The sequence below is a fragment of the Saccostrea echinata genome, unplaced genomic scaffold (assembly GCF_033153115.1).
Source record: "Saccostrea echinata isolate AGI-Se365-2 ecotype Australia unplaced genomic scaffold, CSIRO_AGI_Sech_v1 ptg000014l, whole genome shotgun sequence".
Lineage (NCBI taxonomy): Eukaryota > Metazoa > Mollusca > Bivalvia > Ostreida > Ostreidae > Saccostrea > Saccostrea echinata.
The window spans coordinates 14,639,120-14,652,120 of record NW_026889763.1 but is presented as its reverse complement, the minus strand read 5'-3'; the positions used below and the strand labels follow the sequence as shown (position 1 = coordinate 14,652,120).

At 35.0% G+C, this 13,001-nt stretch overlaps 3 protein-coding genes across 3 annotated transcripts; 2 read left to right on the top strand and 1 right to left on the bottom strand.

The window, feature by feature from the left end:
* Positions 1-222: 222 nt before the first annotated feature.
* On the bottom strand, positions 223-1,919 carry LOC133186517 (uncharacterized). Its single transcript, XM_061321752.1, is given in 3 exon segments — positions 223-321; positions 1,048-1,147; positions 1,909-1,919. Coding segments are annotated over 3 exon segments (210 nt in total).
* Positions 1,920-7,425: 5,506 nt separating this feature from the next.
* LOC133186516 (tripartite motif-containing protein 75-like) lies at positions 7,426-8,391 on the top strand. The gene has a single exon (XM_061321751.1). The coding sequence runs from the start codon at positions 7,426-7,428 to the stop codon at positions 8,389-8,391; it is 966 nt and encodes a 321-aa protein (XP_061177735.1).
* A 56-nt stretch (positions 8,392-8,447) lies between these two features.
* Positions 8,448-8,930, top strand: LOC133186515 (uncharacterized). Its single transcript, XM_061321750.1, has one exon. It carries the CDS (start codon positions 8,448-8,450, stop codon positions 8,928-8,930), a length of 483 nt encoding a protein of 160 aa, XP_061177734.1.
* Positions 8,931-13,001: the final 4,071 nt, after the last annotated feature.

Genomic DNA, 13,001 nt, shown 5'->3' with positions numbered 1-13,001 from the left:
TCAGTGTTATCTTTTTCTCTTCTCTCCTCCAGTGTTATCTTTTTCTCTCTCCTTCTCCTCCAGTGTTATTTTTTCTCTCTCCTTCTCCTCCAGTGTTATCTTTTTCTCTCTCCTCCAGTGTTATCTTTTTTTCTCCCCTTCTCCTCCAGTGTTATCTTTTTCTCTCTCCTCCTCCTCCAGTGTTATCGTTTTTCTCTCTCTCCTCCTCCTCCTCCTCCAGTGTTATCGTTTTTTCTCTCCCTCCTCCTCCTCCTCCAGTGTTATCTTTTTCTCTCTCCTCCTCCAGTGTTATCTTTTTCTCTCCTCCAGTGTTATCTTTTTCTCTCTCCTTCTCCTCCAGTGTTATCTTTTTCTCTCTCCTCCTCTTCCAGTGTTATCTTTTTCTCTCTCCTTCTCCAGTGTTATCTTTTTCTCTCTCCTCCAGTGTTATCTTTTTCTCTCTACTCCTCCTCCAGTGTTATCTTTTTCTCTCTCCTTCTCCTCCAGTGTTATCTTTTTCTCTCTCCTTCTCCTCCTGTGTTATCTTTTTCTCTCTCCTTCTCCTCCAGTGTTATCTTTTTCTCTCTCCTCCTCCAGTGCTATCGTTTTCTCTCTCCTCCTCCTCCAGTGTTATCTTTTTCTCTCTCCTTCTCCTCCAGTGTTATCTTTTTCTCTCTACTCCTCCAGTGTTATATTTTTCTCTCTCCTCCAGTGTTATCTTTTTCTCTCTCCTTCTCCTCCAGTGTTATCTTTTTCTCTCTCCTCCTCCTCCAGTGTTATCTTTTTCTCTCTCCTTCTCCTCCAGTGTTATATTTTTCTCTCTCCTCCAGTGTTATCTTTTTCTCTCTACTCCTTCTCCAGTGTTATCTTTTTTTTTCTCTCTCTCCTCCTCCAGTGTTATCTTTTTTCTCTCTCTCTCCTCCACCAGTGTTATCTTTTTCTCTCTCTCTTCCTCCAGTGCTATCTTTTTCTCTCTCCTCCTCCTGTGTTACCTTTTTCTCTCTCCTCCTCCTCCTGTGTTATCTTTTTCTCTCTACTCCTCCTCCAGTGTTATCTTTTTCTCTCTACTCCTTCTCCAGTGTTATCTTTTTTTCTCTCTCTCTCCTCCTCCAGTGTTATCTTTTCTCTCTCTCTCTCCTCCACCAGTGTTATCTTTTTCTCTCTCCTCCTCCTCCAGTGTTATCTTTTTCTCTCTCCTTCTCCTCCAGTGTTATCGTTTTCTCTTCTCTCCTCCAGTGTTATCTTTTTCTCTCTCCTCCTCCTCCAGTGTTATCTTTTTCTCTCTCCTTCTCCTCCAGTGTTATCTTTTTCTCTCTACTCCTTCTCCAGTGTTATCTTTTCTCTCTCTCTCCTCCTCCAGTGTTATCTTTTCTCTCTCTCTCTCTCCTCCACCAGTGTTATCTTTTTCTCTCTCCTTCTCCTCCAGTGTTATCGTTTTCTCTCTCCTCCTCCTCCAGTGTTATCTTTTTCTCTCTCCTTCTCCTCCAGTGTTATCTTTTTCTCTCTCCTCCTCCTCCAGTGTTATATTTTTCTCTCTCCTCCAGTGTTATCTTTTTCTCTCTCCTTCTCCTCCAGTGTTATCTTTTTCTCTCTCCTCCTCCTCCAGTGTTATCTTTTTCTCTCTACTCCTCCTCCAGTGTTATCTTTTTCTCTCTCCTCCTCCTCCAGTGTTATCTTTTTTCTCTCTCTCCTTCATTGTTATCTTTTTTCATCCTCTTCATCCAGTGCTATCTGTTTTTTCTCTTTCCTCCAGTGTAATCCTCTCTCTCTCTCTCTCTCTCTCTCTCTCTCTCTCTCTCTCTCTCAGTGTTATCTTTTTTTCTCTTTCTTACTCCAGTGTTATATCTTATGAATTTTTGTGTAGAAATATCTCTTAGAACATTATTTTGCTACGATTTAGACAGGACATAGAATGTCAAAAACTCCTACTTTACCGGCATACCTCTTAAATTATCTACAATATGGTGCCCCCACTGGCAGAAATTTATACACTTTTAATACATATGATACATATGACAATTTAAGAGTAAATCGAAGACAGGAATATATGGCTGATAGAGACAAGCCAAGAAGTTTTGAATCGTGTCTCCTTTCCCTCCCTCTCTTGGTAATCAGAAAGAAATCAATTTTTCAAAATCAAAGTCCATTTAAACCATGCAAATTAAGAGCAGAGCCAACACGGATCTCTGAAAACACAGGTGGGATCAGATACTATGGAGGATTAAGCATCTCGTCATGTGCTCCTTGTCATGATCGGAAAAACGAAAAATTCTGTATCAGTGTGAAAAAATGGTTTAACAATTTGTATGAAGACGTCAAACATCCAACTTAACGATAGATTGTATATGCTCACAAGGTCAATGTATCGACACTAGAATTTATGAAATGTTGAGTTTAGAACGAGACAGTTGATATTCTTGTATCATCAACTTATTTGTCAAGAGTTTGCTGCATTTTAGAAATTGTTCATAGGTAGATCATGCTCTTTTGTATTGAGTCAACTGGGAGACATAAACTCCATATGCAGGTGATTGTGGTAATTGCTTTATTGCTATGTAATGGATAAATAACGAGATGGTGTTGAATAGTTTAGAGAAAACATTCCCTCCGAGGGCCGAAGGCCCGAGGAGGGGATGTTTTCTCTAAACTATTCAACACTATCGAGTTATTTATATCTTACTCAAAAAACTTCCCTACTGTGGACCCCAAAGAAACATTTACCCATTCATAATCCAACTTTGCTGTAATACAATAGGACCTAGCCCATTTAGATATCCAACAGTGACACAATACAATACCCTAATCGAACACCCCTTTTATTCATTGACTCTTGAGCATGAAACTGCATGGTGTTAATGTCATTTCAAACCTTTCCATTGTACTGAACAGTCATGAAATCAGATGAAGAATAGTTTTAAATCCAAAGTAAATTTACAGAGGTTCAGATAGTGTTCTGAATACTTTTGACCTGAAAGCAGAAGAAAACTACAGGATTTTGATAAAAGGTTGGAAATCTATCATTACATATAAGATGATGATTTGTTGGGGAAAAATGGTTTAATCTTATGGAGTTCCACTCGGACAATACTTCTAGTAGTGCTAAAACAGATGAAAAGATTGTCGGTGTTATGCGGAACCTGCTTTAAAAATATTCCATATCAAGATCTGCAATAAAAAAGGTATCAAAAATAGATGGGCTGTCAATTTATTAAATTGTTTTGGGAAGTATGCTGGAAAAGTATGAGATCAGAGATGAACCTCGAATAATCTGAGAGGATTTGCTGATAACGGTCCCCTGAAATAATATTCAGCAACAGGAAGTGATGTGGTTTAAGGTTCAAGGTAAAAATGTATTTAAAAGCGTGCCAAAATGTGATACTTTCAAAATTTAAGAAAATACCGGAAACATTCTGTTAAAAAAAACATGGATAAGTATTGGATATTTTATTGACGACAAGAGTCTAACATTGTGAAAATTCGGAGGAATTGTAATTTTTGTGAGCATTGGACGTACATTTTTAACACGATTCTAATGGTGTGATAAATCCAAAGTGATTAATTCTGTGTGCATTGGACAAATTCTAATAGTGTGACAAATTCGGAGTAATTGTTTTTTTATTTGCATTGAAAATACATTTTAAACTCTCTTCATTGCTTAATTATGTTTGTATATGCACAGTTGGATATTTAAATATCCAACCGATGGGCCGTTGGATATTTGAATATCCAACTGATGGTCAGTTGGATCTTTAAATATCCAACTAGTGCTGGTTGAATCGGTAAGATATACGTAGACTAATAACAATGGGTGACGTCATTGAAGTTTTTTAAACAACAATAATACTTGCATTGTAAATTTCGCAGTAGAGTTAATTGGCGATTCTTTTTCTTTGGATTTTAATAATACCTGACAAATATAATACGATTCAATCCTGCATGTTGAGGACGGTTACACGTTTTATTTTGACTTGTCACGTGATTTTAGCAAATATGCTTGCAGTAATTGAGGTCATCTATAAATTCCAAATTTGCAAGGGCATAACCAAATTAGAAATCTAAGTTTAATTTATGATTATTTATTAACACTCTGTGCTGCGAACTTAAAATATAGATTCTACTCCCTACTGTAAAAGTGGTAACTATTGGCGAAAGGAAAGTTTGTCGATTTTAATGACGAGTGGAAACTGACGATTTTTTCACTGTCCTTCCAAGACAAAAAGGAGTTATCTTTCTTTGCTTCCTTACACGCACAAAAATTGTCTCTCCCTTGGCTACAAATGAACTTTTGTCAAATATTTCTTACAAGGTATAATTCAAGCTCATAACTAACCGTTCAAAACCGTCATTTAAACATTCAACTGCCAAAAATAACAATATATCATTTATGTCTCCGTGAACACTCAAGATTTATTTTTAAAAGTGCTTTTCCTATACATAAATCTTTTATTTTCGAGTTCTAGACTTGTATAATTTATAGATGAACGATAATGAAAAAAAAAAAAAATGGCGAGATGAAACTGACGAGTTAAAGCTATTCGTCAATGTTTCCTCCTCGTCAAACTTTTCACTTTTACAGTAATTGCTAAAAATACATTTGTTACATTTGTTGAATACTTCGGTTGAATTTTTGCTGCTCAACTACATTAAATATAGATAAACCTAATTTATTTGTAAGATTTCATCAGGTTCGCAGTACTTTTCAAAAACCAAAAAATTAGACAGTTATTCCTTAAATAATCTCTGTAAATCAGTTTGATGTTGAACCTATATCTTTGCTAGATTGACTGAACTTATAGCTCCGGATCCAGATTCAATAAAATTGAATGCAAAATTCATCAAAATCACATGTCAATCTTTAATACTTTTAACATTCCATCATCGAAGGTGACTACTATTTGATCTATCCTACCTATAGTGAATTCCTAAACTGCGTAAAGATACTTATAAAGATACATTGCCAGGTCCAGCAAGTGCTCCACCAAACCCCTGTCTATACTCCTTACAAAAAATATTAACTGCTGTTAAGGAGAAACTTCAGAAGTAATGTGCTACAGCAAATTCTAGAAGTGATATAAACCTTATGTGGATTCTCACTAACATCACAACGTATGACTTTCCTACACTTTCTATTCACTACACCTCACGATCTATTAAAAACTAGCCTTTTATATATTATAGACTACTGCTTCCTCAATAAAAGAATGGAATTCATAAATTTTCTTGTGATTGGTCATCAATTTTACATTGTTAAAAATCACTCTGATCTACACACAAGTACACTCTGTACTCTGAAATTAATATGGAAAGGATGCCGACGTTCCTCATTGACAACATCTATGTAGTCTTCGAAGACCAGATCTTCAAAAAAAAAAAAAAACTGTCGAATTTTCGATTGGCATTAATTATGCTCCTTTATAAGCAGACCTGTTTTTATATTCCCATGAAGAGAATTCATTCAAAAACTTTTACATGAGAAAAAAACAGTTGTTGACCTTCAAATCGACAGATATATCGAAGATGTTTTATTAATTAACAACACTTACTTCCATTCATTTGTAACCGTCACGGTAGCTCAGTCGGTAGAGAGCTCGCTCCGTGATCGGAAGGTAGTGGGTTCAAACCCCGACCGTGACTGGTCTAAGTCGAACAGGTTGCAACTGTTCCTTCGCCAAACGCTCGGCACTTTGAAGTGAAAGTTCCGGGATTTTCGGACGAGACCTTAAAAACCGAGGCCCCGTGTCACGACAGGCATTGATACTGTCACTGCTCAATGGCCCGATTAAAAGTTTAAATTTAAAGTCTTTCACTGATATATGCTGATATCTCTATATGAGTGAAAAATTCTCGAATGGGACACAAACCAAATACAACCAATCAATCAATCCATTTATATGTCGACTAAATATATCCCAGCGAACTCGAAATTAAAGAGTCTGCTTCATATTTGAATGTTTTACTTACTACTGACTAAGGGCCAACTAACAACTAAAGTGTATGTCAAACAAGATGACTTAAGCTTTTTCATCGTTAACTTTCCTTCTTTGTATCGTAATATTTCGCCATGAATGTTTCCATTCTTGCATTGATGAACACAGGATCATATCGACTAACCTAGTGTTCAAAGTATTCTCTGCATACACGATAACCTGCATTAAATTTTATACCACAAATTTAAATCTCCTTAAAACGTTTTAATTGAAATGCATATAATTATTTATCAGTAATTGTTCTATTCAAACTGCATAGCACATCAACGGTTGTTAAACATGCCAAAATTTTACATAACGGTTTTAAGGATACACCAAAGGCTTTTTTCAAGATTTTCAACAATTTTGAGATTTTTGGCTAAGAAAAAAAGTTAATCACTGCTTTATAATGCATGTAAAATTCTTGGTAATTATGAAATGGTTTTCTAATTATTTAACAATAATGAAACATAAACACTACCACATGTGAATAATCCGTTATTGAAGCTTCTGATTTGATCTGTGACTGCCTGCTCATGAAAGACGCAATAAATCACTGTGGCCACTTGGGGAATTCTTCACTAGTCACACAGAGGTTATCAGTAATTAAACTACAGGGACTCTAGATTTAGAGAAAGAGATCTAACAGATCACTGATGACCATAAAATAGGAGGTTGAGCTTAACTCTTGCCATTTTGCCGGGAAATCTTTCAGATTCAGAATTTAACCTATTTTACTTAATTAAAGGCATCAAAATACAGAAAAGAACCTCCCATTCTTGTGAATATGCATAGGAAATATGGCTAAGTGACAGGTATCCAAAGCTGAATCTCCAAGGTGTCATATATTCCTAGCTTTGGCAGATTTTGTTGTGTAATGGGTTTTTGCCCTCTACTGTAAAGTAAGATCAGACAGTTTGTGGTATTATTTCAAAAGATTCAGCTCCCTTATTTATTGACCAATTTCTCTGAAAATTGGATGGGTTGCTTCTCAAATGTGTGTTCACAAAACCGTATCTCAGATTTTTGATATCTAGCTTAGTTTTGGAATTATTGAGGGAAATGTTAATTAGGCCAATAAATTGGTAACATTGAAGTGCAAATGGCTGTAACTTTTGAATTAGAAGATCTATCAAAAATCTGAGATACGGTTTTTAAGTTCAATCTTTAATCTATCTTGAGGCAAAATGACCACTTTGAGGGGTTAAATACAAAAAAGTTGATTTATAAAATATTTATGCACTAAAATTTACATTAATATTTAAATAATTTTTAAATGATTTATTAATTAAAGTTTTAATTAGGATAATTAAATAGTGAATTTAACAAGCTTTCAAATGATATATACTTTTATTATGTTATCTTTGATAATGAAAGAATTACATGCAAATTAAATTCTGGCATTTGGAAACCTTTGGTGTATCCTTAAAAGAACCACACTTTATTTGTAATATGTGTCAAAGCGCCTGTCCATAAAGGAATGGCGGGCAGTTTTTTACTAGAAGCTCAAGAACATATTCAAACATGTGGGACACACAACTTACGTATTGATATCTTCTGTGAAGACTGTGATGAGTTCATTTGTACAAAATGTGCAAAAACAGATCACATAGATCACAACTGGGATACCGTAGCTACAATAGCAAGTTTAAGGAGAAGAAATCTGTTTGAATATTTGAGAACAATCAAGGAAGGGGATTTGTCAAAAATTGATGAAAAGATAGAGAAGGCGTCAAAACAAATCGAAGAAAATAAAATACAGTGTGATCTCGAGATAAAAAAGCTGTTAAAATATTTTGATGAAATATCAACGAGTTTGGAATATCTAAAGAATTCCCACAAAGAAAAATTGAAAGAGAATCTAAGGACGAAGAATACAAAGGTTGATCGCGTGAAGTTTGAGTTAGAAATGAAGAGAAAACAATTATCTGACACTGTAAAATATATAGAAGAGAACAAAAGTAAAATGTTAGATTACGGCTTTATTGATAATCACAGAGAACTGAAACGACTTCTATCTGACTTGGACGTTAATATGAAGAACTGTGAGCATTCAATGAGATACAAAAGAGGGGGAATCACAAATGATTTGCTGAGGTCCATCACCGGACATACTATTGATTTAGACGAACTCAGCGCCACTGAAACAAACTCATTTCAGTACGGAGATGATGTAATATTTCTTCTGGAGGCATTCAACGAGGGTGACTGTTACGTTTGTGATGCTAAATCAGACAGGATAACAACACGAGTAAACAAAGAAGGTGAGAAAACTCAGACATTCTCCATCAATCCCTATGATATGTGTGTGGGCGAAAATAGTGATGTCTACTTTACCAACTATGAGAACAACTCTATCGCTCGTCTTTCTACAACAAGCAGCTTCATGAGCCTTCTCTCATATTCAGGAACCTTTACAACCGTCATCTGCACGGACCCACTATAACACCACTAGGGATCTGTCAGTCAGTGGATGGTGGCCTTCTGGTCACACTGATAGACATGGAATCGGAGGACTTCAAACTGGAATCAAGCAGTAGGCGTCTTTTGAGACATTTATCACTGAAGGGTGACGTTATAAAAGAGTACGAATACCTTGAAGACAACCAAACCAGACTGTTTATACAACCAGTCAGAGTTACACAGAATAGAAACACCCATGTTTGTGTTGTCAACCGAACAAGTGAAACAACAAGTGAGCTGTTGATCATTTCTTCCTCCGGTCATCTGATGTTTATTTACCTTGGTCAGGACTTGACCAATGGATTTCGTCCAAATGATGTCGTGTGTGATTCCCTCTGTAACATAACTGTTACTGACCCAGACAACAATCTCATTCACCTACTGAATCCTGACGGGGATTTCTTGAAGCACTTACTGACAGAGAATGAAGTAAAGACACCGACCTCATTATCCCTGTGTAAGTCTACACTATGGGTTGGGAATGAGATAGGAATTGTCAAAGTGTTTAGAAACATGGCATAATTTACCTTTCCTTAAACGCCCACAAAACAAGTCTGATTTAGAGGCAGTGTTTTTTTTTAAATGATGGGTCGTCATTTCATTAGAAAATGAATCGGTGATTGAATGCTTTACTTGCAATATGAAATATAATGTCTTAAAATGATCTATGTAAATAAATGTATTATATATTTTAACTACAAACGTATTTTAAATCAAATAATCAGTAAAATAAAAAAAAAACAATGCTAGTTTTTTAATGGCTTTTATTTTTTTTAATCTGTTCAAGAAGGAAGGAAAACAATATGCTATAAGTAGTAACTATTTTATTATGTATATCAAATATTGTTTGAAAATTAGGAAGCTTGTGAGGAATGTCAATTTAAAAAAAAAAAATATTCTTCATTTCTAAGTGTATTAACATATGCCCTCTAATTTACAAGTTCGTTTGTTGTTGAACCAGTCCATAGTCCTTTCTAAATGTAGTAGTAAATTTCTTGTAAATAATTCTTGTAAATAAGATGAATACATATCGTTTGTTCGCTTTGTCATTTATTCTGTACGAGTACGGTATATATATATAAATATATATATATATATATATATATATATATATATATATATATATATATATATATATATATATATATATATATATATATATATATATATATATATATTAATTGATTAACTTAACTTGTATCATTTGTTCATTTAACAAAATATTAATGGAATGTACATGTTATTGTGTTGATATGTAACAGGAAAGGAGAAAATGTATTCCTGGACTGAAAATTAAACCCATGACCCCTGCATCACTAGTCAGGTGCTATAACCACTGACCTATATAGGTCAATATCCTCCACCCAACCTATTACAGCTACCTTCAAATATATTTGCATGTACCGGACCTGTACAATGCAACCAAATATACCCGAAAGTCAGAATTTATTAAATTGAGCTTTACATATGTGTACACAAAATAGGTAGACTGTTATTGAACTATTTTGTTATGTTTATATTGACTCAACATATAAAAATTGATTTTTTGTAAAATAATCTTATTTATGTGACCCTAAGATTAATTAATGGATATAACATCATAATTGTTTTTAACGAAACACACTTCACAAATATCTGTCTTGTTTTAAGAGCATATTTTAAATGGATAAAAAAAAATATAATTTTTGAGTTGTCTCTCTTTGCGGACAAAATGAATGCTCCCTCGAGTTCATGACCCTGAATATTGATAAGGTTGGAAGGTGTGTATAGACGATATGAAAACTCATGACCGTAGGAATCGGGGGGGGGGGGCGTGTTGGGCGTGCCCCCAATAATTTTGCCGATATACAGAATACTATGTAAAACATTTTTACTATATGCTTAAGTACAAATAATTGTACTTTAAAGATATAGAATTTTCTATTAATTTGCAAGTTGACAGAGAAATGCCCAACTCTAAACAAGAAGTCTGTGAGCCAATGTTCACTAGTAATGCCCCCGCTCTGACGAGATTATACACTCTCATGAATCCCACCATATGGCATGCCTAAACAAAGAGTGTGCTAAAATTACAAGCATCTGCCTTGAGAAGTTGCTGAAAAAACTGACAGAAATTTGGTACGGACAGACGCATGGATAAACAGGAAGTTGACATTGGATTTGTACAAAACATGACATGCTTAAACAAAGAGTGTGCTAAAATTTCAAGCACCTGCATTGAGTAGTTGTTGAAAAAACTGTGACGGAAATTAGGTACGGACAGGGGCACGGAAAAAAGGAAATTGACATCAGATTTATACAAAATTGAATCCCACCACATGACATATCTTGACAAATAGTGTGCTAAAGAACAAGGTTCACTTAGGGCCTTTTTTGGCCCTGTGAATTTCTGAAAAACTGAAACTGCTTAGTTTTAGTTGACAATGCATTAAATTTCATTTAGACATTTGGCGATTGCGAATCTACCAAAAATGACGTAATTTTCTGGCATTTCTGAATTATGACGTCATGAAATGTCATTTTCCTCATATCCTAAAATTCTACAAAAACAGTCAAGCTATTTTTCGATATTTAACATAGAGCGCAATCTCTGATCTAAAGTATGCAATTATTTACTGATAGACCCGATTCTGAGGATTGCAAATCATGCTTTATTTTTTAGATCAGAGGGTGCACTCATATTATTTTTCTTCTCTGAAGGTACTTATATATACCTGTTTTCCTTAAAATTAAAGAACAATTCCATTAAGCTTGTTTTCCAAGACCTGGACTTTAAGGAGAAAATTTTTAATTGGAAATGAAAGCACTAAGTCTCTACTTTATCTTGATGTTTAAAATGGAACATAAGGTATTAGGCAATAAATTGGTATATCTACAGGGCCATTTTATTACGAAGAAATGGGCCTCTTCTAACCAAACTTACCACAAAGTACCCTTCGGTAAATGGGATTCAACTTCGTTCAAATAAAATGCCTTGCCTTTTTCCAAGGAGAGATTATTTCGAATCATTGAAAAATTAATGGAATCTCTTAGAAATCTTCTCAAGAACCACTATCCCAGAAAATATGAAAATTGTGGAAGCATTCTCAGGTAGAATAGATTCAAGTTTATTCAAATCATGACACCCGGGGTTAGGGTGTGTCCTCAATTGGCGATCAAAGTTTTACATGGGAATTCTCAAGAATAGCAAAGCCATCATTAAACATAATTATACAGTCATCTTCCGGTAGCTTAGATTCAACCAAGTATGTTCAAATCATGACCCCGAAGGTAAGGTTGGGCTACAGTGGGTGATCAAATTTATACGTAGGATATATAGGAAAAATTCTAAAGAACAGCAGAGCCTCGTCTTATTAATTCAAAAGCATCATCATGTAGTGCAGATTCACGTTTGTTCAAACCATGTCTCTCGTGGGTAGAGCGGGGGCACAATAAACCAAACATGAAGGAATTCTTTTTAAAAAAAAAACAACTTTTCTTAGTTTATACTTAAGTTTGTTCAAATCATACCGGGGTGATATGTTAGGACCACTTCTATAATTGAACTTTTTAATACTGACACTGATTTCTGCATTTTCCTAGCCAAAGTGCTCAGGTGAGCGATGTGGCCAATGGGCTTCTTTTAGTTAATTCTTTTCCCCAAAATTGAACGTCCCTGTGAATTTGGTTTCAACAACTACAAAAACAAATGTTCTCCTAAATTAGATATCCATCCTGGGAAATGCAACGTTTTTGAATGGACACATCCGTAATTTAGATTAGTTTTCTAATATAAAGTATATTCTGGCAAAAGTATATCTGATATTCTTACAGGCCTAGATTGAACAAAACATATGTTGTTTTAAAAAATATATGCTTTGCTATGGAACGTCACAGCTGTCTTAAGGTTACAAAATATGCATCATAGTGTCAATTTTACATAACATTAAGTCTTCCCTTTATATTATTAAGTCCACTTGTCGCCCGCGTGGCGAAGTGGTTAAAGTGTCTGCTCTAGAGTCGCGGATTAAGGAGTTGATGGTTCGAATCCCACTATGGGACGTGGAGACCGGTCCTTCGGATGAGACCGAATAAACCGCGTCGCAGTAGATGCTGGATCGAAAAATATCCCTCACTGCTCAATGACCCTGAGTGCCGAGTATAGGTCAAAATTTGTAGCCCTCCACCGGCAAGTGGTGGCGTCTCCATATGCGTGAAAAATTCTCGAAAGGGACGTTAAACAACAAACAAACAAACAAACAAAAATTAAGTCCACTTAATATGACGTGTAGTATAGAAGCTTTTTATGCTGTCAAATTAAAATACTACATAGTCGGATGCCTAGAACATTAAGTCTTCGCTTTATATAATTCATCCCACTTTATATGTAGAAATTTTATATATGCTGTCGAATTAAAATACTACATAGTTGGATGCCTAAAACATTAGGTCTTCCATTTATATCATCAAGTCCACTTTATATAATATATAACAAAGAAGCTTTACTATGCTGACAAATCAATGTATTACATAGTCGGATGCATGAAATATGTGGAGATAATGAACAGTATTCGAGCTCAAAAGTTCATTATACATTACAAAATAAGAGCAGAA

Bases quoted from the DNA above. Each gene is read 5' to 3' on its own strand.
- LOC133186516 (XM_061321751.1), top strand. From the start codon at position 7,426: ATGGCGGGCAGTTTTTTACTAGAAGCTCAAGAACATATTCAAACATGT.
- LOC133186515 (XM_061321750.1), top strand. From the start codon at position 8,448: ATGGAATCGGAGGACTTCAAACTGGAATCAAGCAGTAGGCGTCTTTTG.